Below are 20,206 nucleotides of genomic sequence, written 5' to 3'. Positions count from 1 at the left end.
AAATGATTTCTGTATAATATTATTTGCTGTTTATTTGATTTTTTAAAAACTTTTCATCAATTTGCAAAGTTAGACACAAACTTAACAGACCCCACGGAATGTAAAGAAACAGTGCAAGAGCCCACGGATACATTCAGTAGTACATTGCAGTACCGATTCCTTAATTGGGCAGCCTAGGGCTCGCGCCATGCTTCTTTCTGAATAAAAATTATATCAAATTCTTACGTAACAAAAAACGAGATAAGAAAACGCCCTTGTGTAACAATTAACGGCAAAACGTTGAATTACGTCTCGGATATCAAATTCCTTGGTCTTTGGGTGTCAGATACATTGGATTGGAAAATTCACATTCAAAAATTATCTAGTAAATTGGCTCAAACCTGTTACATGTTAAAGCTTTTACGAAATAGTGTCAGTCAACATGTCCTGCTCACAACTTATTTTGGACATTTTCATTCTAAATTGAAATATGGTATTATATTCTGGGGATCTACTGCACTGCTAAATTCCATATTCGTTTTACAAAAGAGAGCTTTAAGGTTTATGACCGGAAGTAAGCCTCGAACTTCTTGTAAACCTCTATTTAAATTTCTTGAAATCTTACCTCTTCCATGTTTATATATATATATATATGAACTTCTAAAATTTGTAAGAAAAGATATACAGATAGATACAAGCAGTTTCCGGTTGAACTCAGATATTCATATGCATAATACAAGACAAGCGTCTGACCTTCATGTAGAGTCCTCACGTTTAAAAGTACATAAGAATAGTACATTTCCTATGGCAGTGATTATTTATAACAAGCTTCCTTCCACTTTAAAAAACAAAACGTCTGGTTTCAATAAAACAGTCAAGTCCTACCTACTCGAGCACTGTTTCTATTCTGTAGAAGAATATCTCGCCTGCAGTAAATAATGTTTAAAGTATATATATTTTGTATATCTATAATGTAAGGTTTTATTAACTGTTATGTTGTTTTATATCGTTGTATGTAAATTAGAATAATGAAAAATTGTACCTTTTTTGTTTTATATAAATTCACACTATTTTAATATTGCATGTAGATTTAAATCTATACATATGTACACATTCAGTGTTCTTATGACGTGTCCAACTCATACGTTCACACTGTGAACAATTTGTATGAAAAAGGATGAAAATAAATACAATACAATACAATACGATTGCTTGAGGTTGAAGGTCGCTATTTACTGCAGGCTCCACAAGAGAAGGGGACCTACTGCGTGTTTACTGTATTACTGAAAATTGAATTTACTTTCAAACCAAATTTCACTTGATAGCATGTCATGATTATTATGATAAATATTTATAGTAGTATTTTTTTTTTTTTTTTTTTTTTTTTAGCTTGCCTCATCACAACAAATTCGTAATCCATCACTACAGTTGCCATCTTTCGGTAAGCTTAAAGCGGGACACTTATCGAACATATGCAGATCACCTGTTTTTCATGTCCAAAACTATACATGAAATAATTTATGAAGAATAATAGAAAGAAAACACATATAATCACGAATAAAATTAAAATGAAAATTTAAACGAAAATACACGAAACAGAGCACTTGTAACGCCAGTTTGTTGGCGGTTAGCACAACAAAAGATATGACCCACTGACAGCTACAAACAAAGACTAACATCATTAGCGGTGGTCTTACTATTACCAATACGAAAACAAGTAACTATAGAATCATCTTGTGATCTCGATAGTCATAGTTAACATCGTAAAAAGAAATTTATAGATGTTACTGACAATTTCAGTTGTATATTTTAAAAGTGTTTTAGATAATTTGGCGTCGTCACATAATGAATCTCACTTAGGCGTAACTCGGGAAGCTGAAAATTTCCCTAATATTCGGGATCGTTTGCTTAATTTGGGACAGGTGGCAACGATATCCATCACAGGCAACGATAGTCATAGAAATCCTAATGTGAAATTTTCTCGCCGCTGTTGTACCAACAACTGGAGTCAGCGTAAAATGTGCCCTATATATTGAAGAGAAACCAGTTATGATTTTTAGAGCACTCGAACTATAATATTTAAAAGCGGAGGATAAAGAGCACTAATGTTATTTTCTGGAGCATTTACCTCCAAATGCTATTGTAACTTATAAATTAATTAATAAAAGACGTTGCAATTTTGAACGATGTAAATATCGACAGGAGAAAAATACTTGACACTAGTCTGGAATATTACCAGATTAACAGTGTTGTCAACAGACATAAAGTAGTGTATTTTTTTCCAAATGGCATTATAAGAGTTCATCCAGATTAGTTTTAAGATAATGGTTATGTCTGTTTGATTGGTTGGCAATACGGGCTTGTATGTAATGCCAAATATTGAGATCAGCAGAAAGAGGTCTGATCTGAACACAAATAATGTAAAAATTTAAGATGGAATAGTACGATCATAATATTGATTGATACAAAAAACTTGTATCAATGTTGTATCAATGATGATTTGTATTAATGTTGGAAAATGTTATTTAGAAGTCCTCATCATACGAGAAAAAAAGAAGTGCAGACATGCGAGAGACAAAATTTGTACTTTATTTATCGTCTACTTATGGTAATGTGAAACAGCAGCCTTGTCCTAAGTTTCGAATACCTATTGATACTGAGGTAATGGAACTTGGCAATTTCTTAGGCGGTATCTAGTATAAAAATTGTTATGCGTTTCAAATTTCATCACTTACATGACCATAGTATATTGAGGGGTACATAAAAAAAATTGAATGAATGTTGTGTTTCATATGAAAACAATCTCTTTAATTGTGTACATTCATTCGATAGTCCAGGCTGCGCAAAACTTCTTACTATGGTAGGAGTAATTTGAGTTCCTTAAATCCACGGACTTAAGTCTAAATACAAACTTATTTTGTACTGTAAAATGTTCAAACCACAAATCACATCATACGATAGCGGAGATTACAGATGTCGTTTTTGAAATCAGTCTTCCTAACGCAACTCTTGGTCAACTAGGAGTATTGAATACAGGAATTCACTCAAGCCGCCGGTTCTCGAATCGTACTCATGATTTAGAAATCGTTCTTTGGCTAAGTAACATAACTTTTGGCACACCCAGTAAAATCTTTATTTATATAAAAGTAACATATGTAAGAGTACTATATACATCTCATTGAACCTCATACACTTTCTTAGAAGGTAAACCTTTCTCTTTATGTATCACATTGAAAAATGTGACTAGCGAAGTGTCGTTTGAGGCTAGCCTTTTGAGTAAACGCTTTTTCACACAGAGAACAGGTAAAAGGTTTCTCTCCAGTGTGGATAAGAATGTGTCTTTTTAGTTGGAAAGGAGTTGGGAATGACTTCGGACAGAAGGCACACATATGGGCACGCCTCCGCCTCTGCACTTCTGTAGTTCCGACTGTTGTTATACCAGTTATGGGTCTGAAAGTAAAACAAGAATTGTATGGCTATACTGAATATCATATTATCTACATTAAAAAAAAAAAGAATACATAAATCCGCAGTGGCAAGTTCGATGGTTTCACAATTACTATTTCCTCAATATTTTTTCTATTACCAAATTGATTTTGTACTTAATTTCCCCGATAGTTGTGTTGTTGTGATGATAACAAAAAGTACGCTATAGTTGAACGATGCTAGGGGAAAGAACAACCTAAGTTTGTTCAATGTTATTTTATGATTAAGATCACACCTAACTTACACTATTCTCATCATTTCTATGAACGCTTTATATACACCGTTGAAAAGAAACGGAAATGTCTCAATCTTTCTGAATTCACAGAGCCAGGTGAATGTCATTTTTGTAAACTACTAATTACAGTTCAATGTGTCTATGTTAGTTATTTCCACTCAAAAGTGGTCTATTTATAGCAGAAGTTATAAACGAATTTTGAAATAAAAATTACAAGTATTATCAAGATGTCCGTAATACCTATTGGTGTCACGTCCAAACAGAATCCAGAGGGTTATGGAGATAAGAGGTGGTGTTACCTAGTATTAGGTAATTTTATATAAGTGTTTATTTTTTGTCAATCAGTTAATATTTTCAGGGTTAGTGGTGACTTGAACGATGGCTATCCATATCCAATTTTCTACTATTGAAGCAAAGAGGCATAACTGTAGAATGCTACACACCACACCGATGTTAGATGTTAGCAAACACTCTCCAACGGTTGTATTTGCCGAATGAATTGAAAATTTTAGAAATAAAAGGAACATTTCGTTTCGTGATATATATATATATATATATATATATATATATATATATATATCCATCAGCACAAGATATATAAAAATCCAGAAAAAGCGACTCTACTCTGACACTTTTTTCATATCTGAGAATCCATCACCAAAAGAGATTAATAACTAATAATTAGTTAAAAGTTAGTACTACAATTATTGTACAAAAGAATAAAATTACAAAAAACATAAATTAGTAGCAATTCTTGGCTCCTTCCAACATTGCATATCGTGAAAAATATCCTGAAATACGTGTATTGTAATTAGTGTATTCTGTTAGTTTAAGATTTTCGAGGTTTAGTTCATATTTGGATACCAGAATGAAATTTTGCACAAGATATCTATAACTTGATCATAGCCAAAAACCATTGAGACACAACTCGTACCCCCTCCCCGATTTGAGGGGGAGGAGGAAATAGTCTTAGGCGCGCAAAAACTCCATATTAATGCATATTTTTCAGACGACATAACTACCCATCTACTTATAAGGATGATTGTGGCCTTAATTTTTTGGGAAGAAACTAGCTAACGTCTGATAAACAGTTTATCCCTCGAATGTTCCAAAAGGGGAGGGGGAAGGAATTGGAATTTTCAAAATTTCGCGTTCCTACGCTGTAAAGGAAAGGGGAAAGTCCCAAAAGAGGTTTACAAGCCTACTTAGGGGCTCAAATTCTAGATAATCAGTGAAATAATCGATATTACAATTATCTTAGCCAGTGTGCGAACTACCAGGGGTATAAAGGAGAAAGCCTCCTCTGTAGAATTGAATGTTTCCCATTTAGTTGTGAATTTTGCAATGTTAATTTTCTCGTATATACACTTCATTCCCCCTATAAAATGGCCTTTAATCCGCACATAATACATCGCATCCTTATTCTACAATTGTCTTTCCAATGAGATATTATTCATTTGTCTTTGATAATTAGTATATAAACCTTTAATCAGAATTAATAATAGTCCTGTTTTCTTTACATATTTTTGGAGGAACGTTTTTGAACTTTTCAAGAACTCTTTTTTTTTTTAATAACAATAGTTAGCACCACTGTCGTGTGTACTCTAAACAAGATAGTGCATGCGCCGTCGGTAGTTGAAATGAGGGAGGTAAACTTGTAGGGGAAAGCGGAGTAGGATTACTTTGAACTTCAACTAAATGGAAATTTTGTGTGGTGCCTTAACTTGTGTACGTTGATTTTTTTTATTATTATTATTCACGTCCTCTAAGTGGTTCTACGAAAACAAATAGCCAAACAGTGATGGGTCAATCTAAATGAAATCGACCAATGATGGTTGCTGACAAAATTTGGTTTTTGATTATATTTTTTTTTTTACCTAAGTTTGTACCATATTCTGGGAGTTGAAAACGGATATTCATTTACTTTTTAGCGGCGCGGGTTTTGTCGTAGCGGCCATTTTGTATATGCGCCTGAGCGTATTTTGAACGTATCAGAGGATTCCGTTAAACGCTGTGACGTTTTAGGTTTTAAAGATAATGAGTTCAAACCAAAACCATATGAAAGATAATGGAATGGACAATGTTCTATGTTCTGTGGACATTGAGACGTACTTTAGAACGTCGGGAGAAAAAAACTGAACATTGATGTTGGAAACCTAAAAATGCCCGTTTTAAAATGTATATTTTAAAACGAAACAAATTAGACTCACCTTCAATTTTTTGTCTACATAGAAACTATATAATAGACAACGTCCCAAACAAGTTTCAGATCTGAGAACCACATACTTGATTTTTTGGAAATTTTTAAACATTGCAAATTTTCGAAAATCGTGTATTTTCACCATCAAATATCTCAGGAAGGACGCAAGTGAAAAATCTAAAATTTGCACAAAATATACGATAGTTTTGCAGTAACAAGTGGGTAAAATTGCATTACTCAGACTTGAGTAGTTTCTCAAATCTGGTATAAAAATAAAGTATAGGTTCTCAAATCTGAAACTTGTTTGGGACGTTGTCTACTATCTAGTCTGTATGTAGAAAAAAAAAAAATGAAGGTGAGTCTTATTTATTTCGTTTCAAAATATACATTCCAAAACGAATACTTTTAGGTTTCCAACATCAATGTTCAGCTTTTCCCCCGACGTTCTAAAGTACGTTTCAATGTCCACAGAACACAGAATATTGTCCATTCCATTATCTTGCATATGGTTTTGGTTTGAACTCATTATTTTTACAACCTAAAAAGTTACAGCGTTTAACGGAATCCTCTGAAAAGTGCAAAATACGCAAACGCGCCTACACAAAATGGCCGCTACAAACAAACCTGCGCAGCAATAAATAAATGAATACCCGTTTATAACTCCCTGAATGTGGTACAATCTTAGGTTAAAAAAATAAAAAATAAATTTTGCCAGCAACCTTTGACCTGGAAATTGGTCAATTTCATTTGGATTGCCCCTTACTTAAATTTATTTGGCAAAAGCTGAAACTATGTTGTGAAGGTGAACGTGCTTATGACTATAAAACTGTGTGTGTTTGATTACGACATGGGTCTTATGGCGGAGCATGTAGTAAGGTAAGTGAATAAAATCAGATGTTCAGAAAAAGCAGATAAGTCAGGTCGGGATGCCAAAGAAAAAGGTATCACTTCTTACGATATGTATGTAAAGGAAAGACTTATTGAAGGGAAGTTATATGTGCATTCTGTAATTTTAAAAAAAAGAGACAATTTAGCATTGTTTAAAGTGAAAAAACCAAGTCGGCGAAAACGCTTTAAGTGAAGGACTTATGAAAAGATGCAAATGTATTTTGCAATCTGTATGTAGCTACTCACGGACGGGATTGTGATATTGCTACACATGAAAATCAGTTCTACCCACTATCAATTAGTAAGTTTGAAAAGCTTCGTAAACCGTTCAATAAATCTGACATTTTGAATTGCATCAAATTTGGATTTATTGAAAATAATCGTGATTGCCTGACAAATTGTACAGCTTGTGTTGTAGATGGAACAGCTTTTGTACATTGGTTACATCCTGGCACATCAAGGACATTTGAAGAATTCATAGACAAGGTTTTTCTTCGAGCAGTAAAGATCAACCTCAGAATTTATAAAGACTTGACATTATTTTCGATCGATACTTGAAAGATAGTCTTAAATCAGACACTAGATCAAAAAGAGATAGTTGGCAGAAAATGCTTGTGAAGTCTATAACACATTTTTAAATGGTGTATAATAAATGCCTCCTCGATGATGACAACAAAACATTTTCTTCTTGTTGTCAAAGCAATTTTCAGATTTGAAACAGGATAAAAGAATACTAGTAGAAGTGCTGAAGATCGAGTTGCTTGCTCCGTTAGAACATTCAACAATGAAGGTGTTGCCCCATGCAATCACGAAGAAGCTGATAGTAGAGTTCTGTTGCATATGAAAACTGTGTTCAGTTAGGTCACAAGAATTTCACCCTTGTTACTCCAATATATTAGTTATTGTTGCCGCTGCTCTTTTGCAGTTAAAGCCACAAGGCGTGCGAGATCTCTGGTTTGAGTTTGGCAGTGGTAAGAACAAGAAAATCTTCTCACTGAGCATTTTCTTGGAAAATCTTTCAGATGACATCCGTAATGCATTGCCATTTTTTAAAATGCATTTTCAGGGTGTGATACTGTGTCGTAATTTTATGAAATTGGAAAGACCAGGGCTTACAATGTTTGGTTGAAAATGCCAGATATCACCCAAATCTCCAATAACTTGTCAAATTCTATGAAAATAGAGGATGAAGATTTCCAAAAGCGAATGGTTTACGGTCCTATGTATCACACACAAGCGCTACCAAAAGTGTAAGTGAACGCCGCAGAATTTTGTTCACAAAAACAAACAGATCAATCGAAAATATCCCACCAACAGCAGATGCATTGAAACTAGAAGAAGCGTGCGATTCTCGGGACAATATGGAAACAGTGTCTTCAACGCGAAATGGAAATTCCACCATTTACTTCCTTTGGATGAAAAAGAAGTTCCTCTAGTGGATATGAACCACTCTGAATAACGATCACAGAGGCTTCGAAAATCTGTTCTGAACTGATCTGCTGTCACTGCAAAGCAATGTGTGTAAGAAACTGTAGGTGCGAAAGAAACAACCGTCCTTGCACTTCACTGTGTGATTGCTATGGACAATGAGCTGAATAAACGTATATACTTGCAGAGTTCGGTTTACTGTTTGAAATGTTTCTACAGTCAGCAGTGATAACTATAAATGTTACCATTAGTATTTTTTTTGGGGGGGGGGATAAAATATTATTTTAGATTATTAATGGCATACTCTGATGGAAATAGCAACAATAACATTTTTCCAGTGTGTAAAGCGATTAATTAATTCTATTTTGCGTTTGCTTTTAAATGTTTTATTTCTTTAATTATCCAAATATATTTAGTGATAAAATATCGGCATAACATGATAAGAATTAGTGCATGCTGTAAGATAAGTAATTCTCTGAAACGAATGCTAGTGAATCTAAGAACATTTCAAATCTCTGAAGCGGAGATAAGCAGGCAAGACTATTTTCTTTCATATTTTAAGTTACAATAAATCTGTTTTCTTAACTTTGTAACAGTAAAAATGTTAAAAATACTTTTTAAATTGTCTAATTATTGTCAATAATTTTAATTACATCATTTAAATAAAGAACAGTACATTGCAAATGCATTTTTATTGCGAAATAAGTTACATTCCATAAAAATCTGTGAAAGCTTCAACATTAACAAAAATACTTCAAAAACTAATTTTCTCAATTGTGGCGTTGACGAACATGGCGTTGAAAACTAAATGTTGCCCTCCTAAACTGGCGGGAGTGCTAAGATAATTGCAGTATCGGTTATTACACTGATTATCTAGAATCTGAGCCCCTAACTGGGCTTCCCTTACAGCGTAGGAAGGCGAAATTTTGAAAATTCCAAATCCTACCCTCTCCCCTTTTGGGACATTCGAGGGGATAAAATATATACCAGACAGCTAGTTTCTTCACCCAAAAAATTAAAGTCGCAATCATCCTTATATCATACGTAGATGGGTAATTATGTCGTCCAAAAGTTATGCTTTAATAGGGAGTTTTTGCGCGCCTAAGGCTATTTCCCTCTCCCCCTTTGATCGAAGGGGGTACGAGTTATGTCTCGACGGTTTTTGACTAAGAAAAAGTTATAGATATCCTGTGCAATACCTCATAAAAATCTGTGAAAGCTTCAACATTAACAAAAATACTTCAAAAACTAATTTTCTCAATTGTGGCGTTGACAAACATGGCGTTGAGAAATAAATGTTGCCCTCCTAAACTGGCGAGAGTGCTAAGATAATTGCAGTATCGGTTATTACACTGGTTATCTAGAATTTGAGCCCCTAACTGGGCTTGTAAACCTCTTTGGAGACTTTCCTCTTTCCCTTACAGCGTAGGAAGGCGAAATTTTGAAAATTCCAAATCCTTCCCCCTCCCCCTTTGGGACATTCGAGTTGATAAAATATATACCAGACATTAGCTAGTTTCTTCACAAAAAAACTAAGGTCATAATCATCCTTATATCATAAGTAGATGGGTAATTATGTCGTCCAAAAGTTATGCTTTAATAGGAAGTTTTTGCGTAAGGCTATTTTCCACTCCCCCTTTGATCGAAGGGGCTACGAGTTATGTCTCGACGGTTTTTGACTAAGAAAAATTTATAGATATCGTGTGCAATACCTCATGCTGGTATCCAAATGTGAACTATCGAAGGACTAACAGAATGTCACTTGCATACAACCTAAACATCTTTAAATACCTATTTAACTATCTATGAGCAAACTATGAAACACGTAAATCGCTTAATTTCAATTACAAATTTATTTATGTATATTTAACGAATGCATTTTGGAAGCCTACTACATAAATCTAATAGCAGAGACGGCAGCAAGAAAATATTCATGTTCGGAAAGTGCAAGCAAGCTCATCAGACTAATACAAAGGCATTTGAACTGTCTAATACAAGAATGGGAAAATATATTCGTTTACGTAAAACTACTGTTTCCTCTACTGGGTGGAGTAAAGCCACACATTTTTGGTGGACACCATCGTGTCTTCTCTTATCCTCTTTTTTCCTCATTATTATCATTCCACCAATTGTTTCACTATTACTTACTTGGGTGTCTCCTTTAGTCCATACGACATAATCAAGGGCATTAAACTTATATCTCATTTCACTTTATTTTATTTTCACTTGAAATTTTTCCCTATGAGGAAATAATCTAATCTAAACAAACTGTTGTTCGACTAATCTAAACAAACTGTTTACGTATTTGTTTATTTGTAAAGTACCACTCCTTCAGGCACATTTATTAAAGACGGGCAATTTCTAAATAGAGTATTTCTAATATTAACTTTTAAATTTTCTCTTTTTATTGTATATATATATATATATATATATATATATATATATATATATATATATATATATATATATATATATATATATATCGGGTGTTGCAAAATAAGTGTTACAACTCTTGGGAGGTGACTCCTGCCACTGAGACAAGAAAAAAAGTTCTCTTCAACTTTCTGCTATCAGACATAGTTTCAGACTTACAAGGTGTCGAAAGCGTGGGAAAATTACTTTCGGACGCCAATAGTTCGGAAACTATCCAACATAAAGAGAGCGGGTAAAAAATTCACTGAAGAAGTCATACCTGCTCTATTGAATTTTCTATGTTTCACAATCCTACCGTGCACACGCAAGGGATTCCCCAAAGGAACATAGGGAGTCCCGGATAATCTGCCAAATGAAACTTGGTCTAAATGGATATGAATTGATGGGCTTTCTACCAGGTAACAATAATTCGTTTGTCTTAACTCAATATCTGGAACAAATACAAAATGGCGGACACCTTCATGCCCGTTGTGTGTGGTTGCATAATCGCCAGGTACGGGTGCTGGCCAACAGTGACGTTCTGAGTATTAAGTGTAGCGAATTTGTACTCAAATGCTCTAGAAAGACATCTGTAGTGTCGGTAGAGCATAACAGATGAAGCAGAGTGATTCACATGTATGGGAACACTTAACGAAAAGTGCCCAGAAATGCACTCATACTCAGTAAACGTGAGTTCAAAGCGTCGGAAATGTAAGGATTAGCAATAATATTCCTTCATACCGATGCAATATATATATATATATATATATATATATATATATATATATATATATATATATATATATATATATATATATAATGTTTGAAATACTGAAAAATTACAAGTAGTATGTGTCACTGTTAGGAGAATGTGTGCCAGTATTACGATTGGTTGATTTGGAGTTTAGCGTCCTGTTCAGCACTGAAGTCATATAAGACGTGGATCTACGTAAGTCCCCACCGGGAAATCGAACTCGTATACCGAAGGTACGGACACTAATCATATTGCCACGGGGAAAGTATGCCACTATTAGCAGTATGTGTGTTACACTTAGAAGAAGTCAAACAACAGATGTAAAATCTGCTATTTACCAATGAATTATTATTATTATTTACATATATAATTCACAAAAGAAATAATTATTATTATTGGCAACGAACGATATACAGTATTTCTTCTAGCGACATGGAAATTCGTTTTTCTCAACTTTCTCGAAAAGTGCGCAACAGAGTTTACCTTAATGCATGTCATTGTGTTAATCTTAATGTCATCTATCAATTGAAATATGTCTTATCTTTTGGAAATATTATAATCAGACAAAAATTAAAGTTTTCATAGTCAATCATAACTTTGGACTACATCTCATTAACTATTCTGTGTACTGACATCTTGTTAATGCCACACAGCTGTCAGAATGACAAGCAATCACGGCGAAACTATTTGCGGGCGTATTTAAAGCGTGTTTTTGTCAGTATGGTATTTTTTGAAGGCACGTTATTGTCGATTGTTATGCCGTAATGTGTGCAATGATCTACGTTTATAAACAGTGATACGGGTTGTCTATGTATGAGGCGAAAGAAAGTTGACATTTTAATGGGTGAGCTTCCAAAATCAGATTTACAAATATCATTGTGCTCGTTATGAAAAATAATAAATAATTCAGAACTTTTGATAATATTATTCTTATTAAAATTGCAGAGTAAAGATGTCATTATAAACAAAATAAACATGTTTTTGGACAGTAACGTATAAACACGAACGATGAAGTTAACCAGAAGGCAATGTTTACAAATGTAAGAAATGTTTACAAGAACAAAACTTATCTCGCAATAGGCATATTTGAAAACAAAATATAGGGAGTTGTCCAATGAAGTACAATAAAAGTCGCAAAAAAAAAAAAAAATCGATTGTGAAATTAATCACTTTCAAAACTCTGAAACCCACACATGAGGTTGGCAATGGCTATTTAAAAGTTGAAACATTTCGTTCGGCATATTGTTATGCTTTCTGGGCATACTGGGTCTGAGTGATGAAATTATCTGGTCAGACTATGTCAAAATATATGTAGCAAATCTAAGTTTATATCTTTCCTAGACATTTTCGGTACCATTTCTCGCGATACCTCTGGAAATCTTTGTTTCGAGACTCCTGAACTTCCTCACTTACAAGGGAACCTTCCGAAAATGATAGTTGCAATGAAAGATGTGACCTATACCAATTGAAAGAGCTGTAACAGAGATAAGCATTCCCAAAAAATTAGCTGCCCATAGCAATAGGTTCAAGAAATAAGGGGTGGAAGTTCGGGAAACAGCAAGATTGGACAAGGGGGGAAAAGTGCAAATTCCGCAAAAAAAGGGAGGGCACGGCAAAATACAATGCTGACAAGTGATGTGTAGAAAGAGACTTGCCACAATAAGGAACAAGGCTACCAGTGGGGTTAACAGTGTTGCCAACTGCAATGAAAAGTACATGTTTTGCAAAAAGCACTATATGAAGTAAAGTGCAATATTCAGTGTCAACCTGTCATGTAGAACATAAGATATGACGTGTATGATCAGTGGTACAATCTAACAAAAGAAATAGAAAAAAACAGAAGTACGAAAAATACGGAAAAGACGGAGTTGGCCATAATGCGTCACATTTGATCACGGGCGGTACATATTAGAATGAACAAAACAAGAAAGCACCAACTATGCAGGAAACCGACATACCTAGAGTCGAAAAGAAAAACGAGTTTCAAAGTTGGCAACACTGGTCATGAAAATCCAGACAATTTTAATATAGTTAGGCCACTCGCTTCACAAAAAGGCATTAGCCTTTGCATGTTTGTGCATGCTCGTCAACATTGTACGTGCAATTGTTCGATGAGATAATGGTCCAAACAGAAGATACATTTGCAGTGAGCACAGCGGAATACTGCCAATCCGTCACACGTGGTACAATGATCGCCTGTGAATGTCTCGAAACAGTACTCTAGAGGTGTCGGAATCTTTGGTAGTCTTTCTATCACATATCCACACCTGTAGAAAGCATACATAATCAAAGGCTTGAATAAACATGCCGTAAACTGGTAATGGGTTAAGGCTTGAAGTTTCAGAAAATTCTCGCGGGACCAAATGTTAAAGTGAGTATCTGATAACACAAGCTCTGTAACGTAGCGCACAAAGTCCTTGTATGGTCTAAAAAAATAAACATCAAGTGGTTGTATCAGACCCGTACAACCAGGAGGGATCAGCTCAACTTTGAAATTCACTCCGGATGGTACATGCTCGTAGAGTAAGTTGGTGTCTTTGTTCGCTGTCCAAGAATCAACAAGTAGCACAACATCAATTAGGTTTCTTTCTGCCAAACTTGGCCAAAACACGTTGGCATAAAATACGCTTAAATCACTCTTCCGCATGTTTGCAGTTGTATTTGGGAAGGCCTTAATATTCGGAAGAGTTGACAAAAAGTCAAAATGGCCGCCAAAAATATCTGCTCGGTGACAAGAACAACGTGCATTTTTGGCGGCCATTTGGAAACCCGTGCTTCATATAGCAAATGTTTCTTATAGGCGGTGTTGCATCTATCCAAAGAAATATCATCCGCCCTTGTTCCCATTTGAAATGTTGCATTTGACCCCTCGAGCCTTATGATGGGGGCCCTGGGGGACTTGCTTCTTACAAACTTTTCTTGGCCATCGACATGAGTACATTCCTGTACAATTGGATTTGCAACATCTCTTTTCGCTTCGCAGCAATTTGAGATCACAATGTTCGATGCCATGTAAAGACACAACGTATATTTGTGGCGGCCATTTTGAAAACCATGCTTCATATAGCAAATGTTTCCTATAGGTATTTTTGCACATTCCATGATCTATCGAAAGAGGTACCACTCGGTCCCTGTTGCCATTAGAAAGTTTGAAGTTGGCTCCTGGGCCCTATGATGGGGATCCTGTGGGCACTTGCTTCTTACAGACTTTTATCACCCCCTGACATTGGTACATTCCTGCAGAACTGGGTCCGTCATATTTTTGTTCGTTTCGCAAATCTTTCAGGTCACAAAGTTTGGTGGGACCCCCTGTATATTCTCACATACGATCCAACCATGACATAATGTTCATTACTTCTATTATCGGTTGTTGGCTCAACCCAACCATTTCATGTTCCCCGACTTGATATCGCCTCAATCACTCCAGTATTGATGCACTCCGAGTGATGCCTGTTGCCGGAATTTTCTTTTTGTGAAGCGAGTGGCCTAACTATATTAGAATTGTCTGGATTTTCATGACCAGTGTTGCCAACTTTGGAACTCGTTTTTCTTTTCGACTCTAGGTACGTCGGTTACCTGCATAGTTGGTTCTTTCTTGTTTTGTTCATTCTAATATGTACAGCTCGTGATCAAGAAATGAAATCAAATCTTTGAGTTTTACGTCCCACGGTTATGCCGGTTAGGCTACAGGAGACGGTGATGATGAGTGATGAATGAAATGGTGGAATGAGCTCGTGATCAAATTTGACGCATTATGGCCAACTCCGTCTTTTCCGTATTTTTCGTACTTCTGTTTTTTCTATTTTCTTTTGTTGGATTGTACCACTGATCATACACGTCATATCTTATGTTCTACATGACAGGTTGACACTGAATAATGCACTCACTTCATATAGTGCTTTTTGCAAAACATGTACTTTTCATTGCAGTTGGCAACACTGTTAACCCCACTGGTAGCCTTCATTTGTTTCCTATTGTGGCAAGTCTCTTTCTACAATCACTTGTCAGCATTGTACTTTGCCGTGCCCCCTTTTTTGCGGAATTTGCACTTTTCCCCCCTTGTCCAACCTTGCTGTTTCCCGAACTTCCACTCCTTATATTTCTTGAACCTATTGCTATGGGCAGCTAATATTTTGGGAATGCTTATCTCTGTTACAGCTCTTTCAATTGGCATAGGTCACATCTTTCACTGTAACTATCATTTTCGGAAGGTTCCCTTGTTAGCATCCCTATTGGGAAGGAAACTACGGATATAATTAACATCTTCACAATAACATTGATTACACTAACAGCCACCAAGACGATGCGAAGTAACGGGACTAGCAGTTCAGTTTCTGTGAATATTGCGCGACTGCCTGGACTTATTGAAGCCCGCTTTGTTTACCAGGGAGCAGGTAGTAGCAGCTAATTCTAACAAAACTCATTAATTGAGAGACCACAGAAAAGATTAAAACAAAAAGAAACTTTGGACTTGCTATGAAAATCTTAAAAGTCTCCAAATAGATAATAAAGCGTTGGCTTTGAATAGAGTATTGAAATAATGCTCTCAGCGCGCACATGAAGTGCCTCAGAGGCCTGCTATTGTGATTGTCAGAGGATTGCTAATGTTCTGATCAACAATGCCAATATTTAACATTTCATAGCTATCTACATACTTGCGAGTACCAATTCTGTCATACCACCCAGCACGAAAAGTACTTTTACAAGGACGGCCAATCATTCACTTTCGACAGGTATTTTTCTATGAATGACTGATGCCTGGATGAAGCATAGGTCTGTTTAAATATAGAATGGACATTCACCTACTTTAAAAAACTATAGCTGTTCATTCCGGTGACGGAATTCATTTTTGAGGTTTTGTCCAGCTTTTTGCTACCTCGACTACTGTGCGCCATAATGAAAAGCTTGATAAGGGTATATTAAAGCATCAGTCTCATCTTAACAGGCGCTTTGTTATCGCACAGCATCATTTTTTTCAGGTATACAATGTTTTCGTCGATTTACCCGATAACTAAGCATACATATATACACTCACCTGTACTATTTTGTTCAGCTCAATGAGATATATTGATCAGTATATGTCTTATCTTTGAACAATTCATTTCCAGTTAATATTATTGTAAAACTTGGAATACAACACGGTGAATGATTAAATTAAGGGGAAAGAGTTACAGTTTTGAGTTTAGGAAGGAAAAGGACATAAAATATGTCATTTGTTTAGAATTTGTAAAAGGTTTATTGAAAATGGACTTACTGAAGTATGCTAATTGATTTAAAAAAAAAAACGGTTTGAACCGAGTGATCTTGAATACCTTGATGAAAGTGCTAAATAAAGTCCAGGTAAAGTGGAAGGGTTCAAAATTTTGACGTACTTTATGTATTAAGCCTCTTAACAACAATTCTCTTAATGTAAATCTAGTAGGAATTCATATTCTCTAATTGCAAAAATGTAAGAGAAATCAGAGTAAAGAATGTGTTATCGAAAGGAAAGATCAACAAGAGTATAGTCTTTTCTCCTTACTATTCTATTCAATTTAAAGAATTTCTAACCAAAGTACATGATTCAGTTTACAATTGACAGAAATCTTATAGTGGAATCTGAAATAAAATTAACAAAATGTTAGGAAAAAATAAAGAAAAGTTGGTAGGATGTACTGTGGATGCTTATATCCTGCTAGATGGCTCTTTTGGATTGCTAATACGACAAATGTCATTCTCTGGTTAGTTGACGAATGATAATGGCTGATTGGCCAATGTCTTGTTTGCTGCACTCTGCTCTCAATTTGGAGTTTGTTGTCACCTATGTTTGATTGTAGATACTAGATTTAATAGAAAATCTTGAAAAATATACTTCTCACATACAATCGAAAAGACTCGCGTAAGAACGACCGTTCTTTATGGCAGCGCCAAACTTGTTGCAAATGAGCTCGTGGTGGGACAATACCTACCTTCTGTATGATATTAATGTACACTCATGTCCAAAACGATTGTCGCATATCTATAACTGTCTTCTTGTAAAAATATAATTTGATAATGACTTTACAGGGTACTTTTGATGTTGATACTGTGTGTATAATCGGGAAATGTATATTTGTGGTAAATTTCATAGGAAAATAATTATAAATACGAAAATTAGAGTGAGTAAAACAAAATGTTGCTAAATGGTCAAGAAAGTTTTATTTTCATTTTATTGCTCTTATTTACTGCTCTTTTAACATGAAATTTCCCACATACATGTCTTTTCCGACTAACATTATAAGAAATACTGGGCGAATTTGTTATCAAATTATATTCCTACAACATATTTATAGACATGCGACAATAATTTTGGACATGAGTGTACAAGTATTTCAACTATAAAGTTACTGAGAGTTTTTGTACCTAATATTTAATTTCTTTCATAATGATTTGTAGATTTCAAATCGCCATGAACTCTTTTCTTCTTTAATCCGCAAGATTTCGTAAAAATGTCATTATAGTATAAAATACAGAATTAGTATTTAGGTTTGAAATTTATCGTCGTCAAAGTGCATCGAAACGGGGTTCCTTCTTTAAAAATTGAAACGAGTAATTAACGCTGAAACAATTTATAATATAATAGGGTCACGTAATAACTTATTGACAATTACTATGACCAAGAAAAGAAACTGCCCTACCACACAGTACAATGGAACTGTTAAATCTTCGAAGTTTCGTGAACTTTATCTTTAGAACAAAACTATTTCTTTATCTACTTCTAAGTAAAATTCTTATCCAAATGACGATTAAGAATAATGAACAGAATCAGTGGTTCTGGTGTAGTGAATCTTGAGCTTATAGAAATAATACACTGACTTTAGCACACAAACACTAAGCCTTCGAATGCCAATTTTACTCATAACAAAGAAATCACTTGTAGATGCATAGTGTGTTCGCTTACTTTATACAGTAATAATGTTTGTAATGCATATTCTTACTCTATGCCACTATTGTTTAAAAATTCAATTAATTGTACTTCTCTCTTCCTTCATCATGACAGCGTCCGAGTGTCCCATGAGGTTAGCGGTCCAAAGTGGTACAACGTTCCAAAAAACATGAAGGATGGGAGAAACATAACATTATATTGGGCCGCCACAAATTCGAAGGCTTGTGACACTTGTTTGCTGCACGGATTTGAGAATTTGAGCTTAGAGAGGCAATCCCAACGGCATCATTATTATCTCAAATGAAATATACATGATAAATATAAATATAAATATATTACATATTAATAATATATCTAATATCGTTGCAGGTTGCTACGATGGTTTTAGCTTTTACATTCCAAGAAAGTAGATGGTCTATGGTTATTATGAGAGCTAAGTACTTCCTTAGGTGATTCTTAGATAAGTATTATGATTAGGTATAGAAAAAGTATTCGTAGGTTAAGTGTAGAATAAATTAATGCTAGTATGTTGACTTGACGCGAAGTTCATTTTATGCTGGACTGTAGCCTTAAAATAGTAGTTAGGTATTTGTTAGTAAGCCGATTTACTAATAGTTATGCATGAATTCTTTCTTTAAAGCAACTGTATAATATTAAAAGTAACTTCATTCCATTCCTCTAAAAGTTAAATAAATTACATTTATATATTTATTCAATTTTATGTATATATTTCTTTGGATTTCCATGCATTCCTTTTAATTAATATCAACATATCGGTATATCCTTGCATATTTGCTTACCTAATTTATTATATATATTTATTTCCATATTTTACTAATTAATTATTAAAATTAGCTTTATTTTATTTACTTATTTGAGATGAGACTACTGCTTTAGGTGGCATAATATGTGAAGGAATTGAATATTTCGCTGAGCGAAAGTCATACAGACAGGTAAGAAAGTAGCGTATTTCAACATATTTAAACTGGTAGATATTATTAATAGTTATAGAACTGACTTTTTTTTATGTACATTTAAATCAACATTTAGAAGGAAGAATAACTTTGAAATTCATCAGAAATACGAGTAGGCTACATCTACTGGGTCCGAACTGCTTCAAATTACATTTTACTAAATGTCGCCATAGTCTCAAAACAAATAAAATTATTTGTTAGATATTACCTTATGTTGTGAATTAAGAGATTTACAAAACTTCCACTCGATATCATCATCATCATAGGTGTTCTGCCATTATTGGAAGGTTCTTGCTGCAATTAAACTTCAATGCTCCATGTTCTTCCGCTAATCTCTTCGTCTTCACGTACAATTTCTCTGTTTTAAACTCGTCCATTAGTTGTAGTCCCCTTCGCCCTCTCCCTCTCTTTCTTGTCATCATACCCTCTAGTACGTCCCTTATGATAAAGTTCCTTCTTACCCAAAGTCCCCATCACTTTCTCTTCCTCCTCTTAATAATATCTAAAATTGTTCGTTTCTCCCCCACCATTTCTAACACCCTCTCATTCGTTTTTCCCATTCTCCACACCCACATTTCGAAAGCTTCCAGTCGTCTTTCATATTTTTTACGTAGTGTCTATGTTTCTTACCCATACAGCACAATATTCCACGAAGCATTTTATAAGTCTTTTTCTCAACTCTTTATTCAAAGTCGCACAAAATGGACTTTTCTTTCTCCTACAGGCTTCTTTCCCCATTCGTATAATTGCTTTTATTTCACCTTCACACTTCATATCATCACTAATAATACTACCCAGGTACCAAAAACTAGTCACCTGTTCTATTTTCTCCCCTCCTACTTGTATATTTGACACCCCTTCGTTCCAATCACCAACGCCTTTGTCTTTCCAACATTTATTTTCATCCCATATTCTTCACAGTTGATCCTTACGTTTTCTAACATTT

General features: G+C 34.7%; 1 protein-coding gene across 4 annotated transcripts in view; it reads right to left on the bottom strand.

The window, feature by feature from the left end:
- The window catches only part of LOC145680653 (uncharacterized), a 197,969-nt gene that overhangs the window by 41,791 nt on the left and 135,972 nt on the right, over positions 1-20,206 (bottom strand). The window contains exon 4 of one of the 4 annotated variants that reach the window (XM_081751433.1): positions 3,247-3,429. The exons of the other annotated variants lie outside the window; for them this stretch is intronic. Coding sequence (XP_081607559.1) covers positions 3,247-3,429 — 183 coding nt within the window. The remainder of the gene's footprint in view (positions 1-3,246; positions 3,430-20,206) is intronic. 4 annotated transcript variants of the gene reach the window in all.

The sequence above is a fragment of the Thermobia domestica genome, chromosome 3, assembly GCF_964235325.1.
Source record: "Thermobia domestica chromosome 3, izTheDome1.hap1.1, whole genome shotgun sequence".
Classification (NCBI taxonomy): Eukaryota; Metazoa; Arthropoda; class Insecta; order Zygentoma; family Lepismatidae; genus Thermobia; species Thermobia domestica.
Note: the sequence above shows the minus strand (reverse complement) of the source record. Positions and strands in the feature narration are given on the sequence as shown.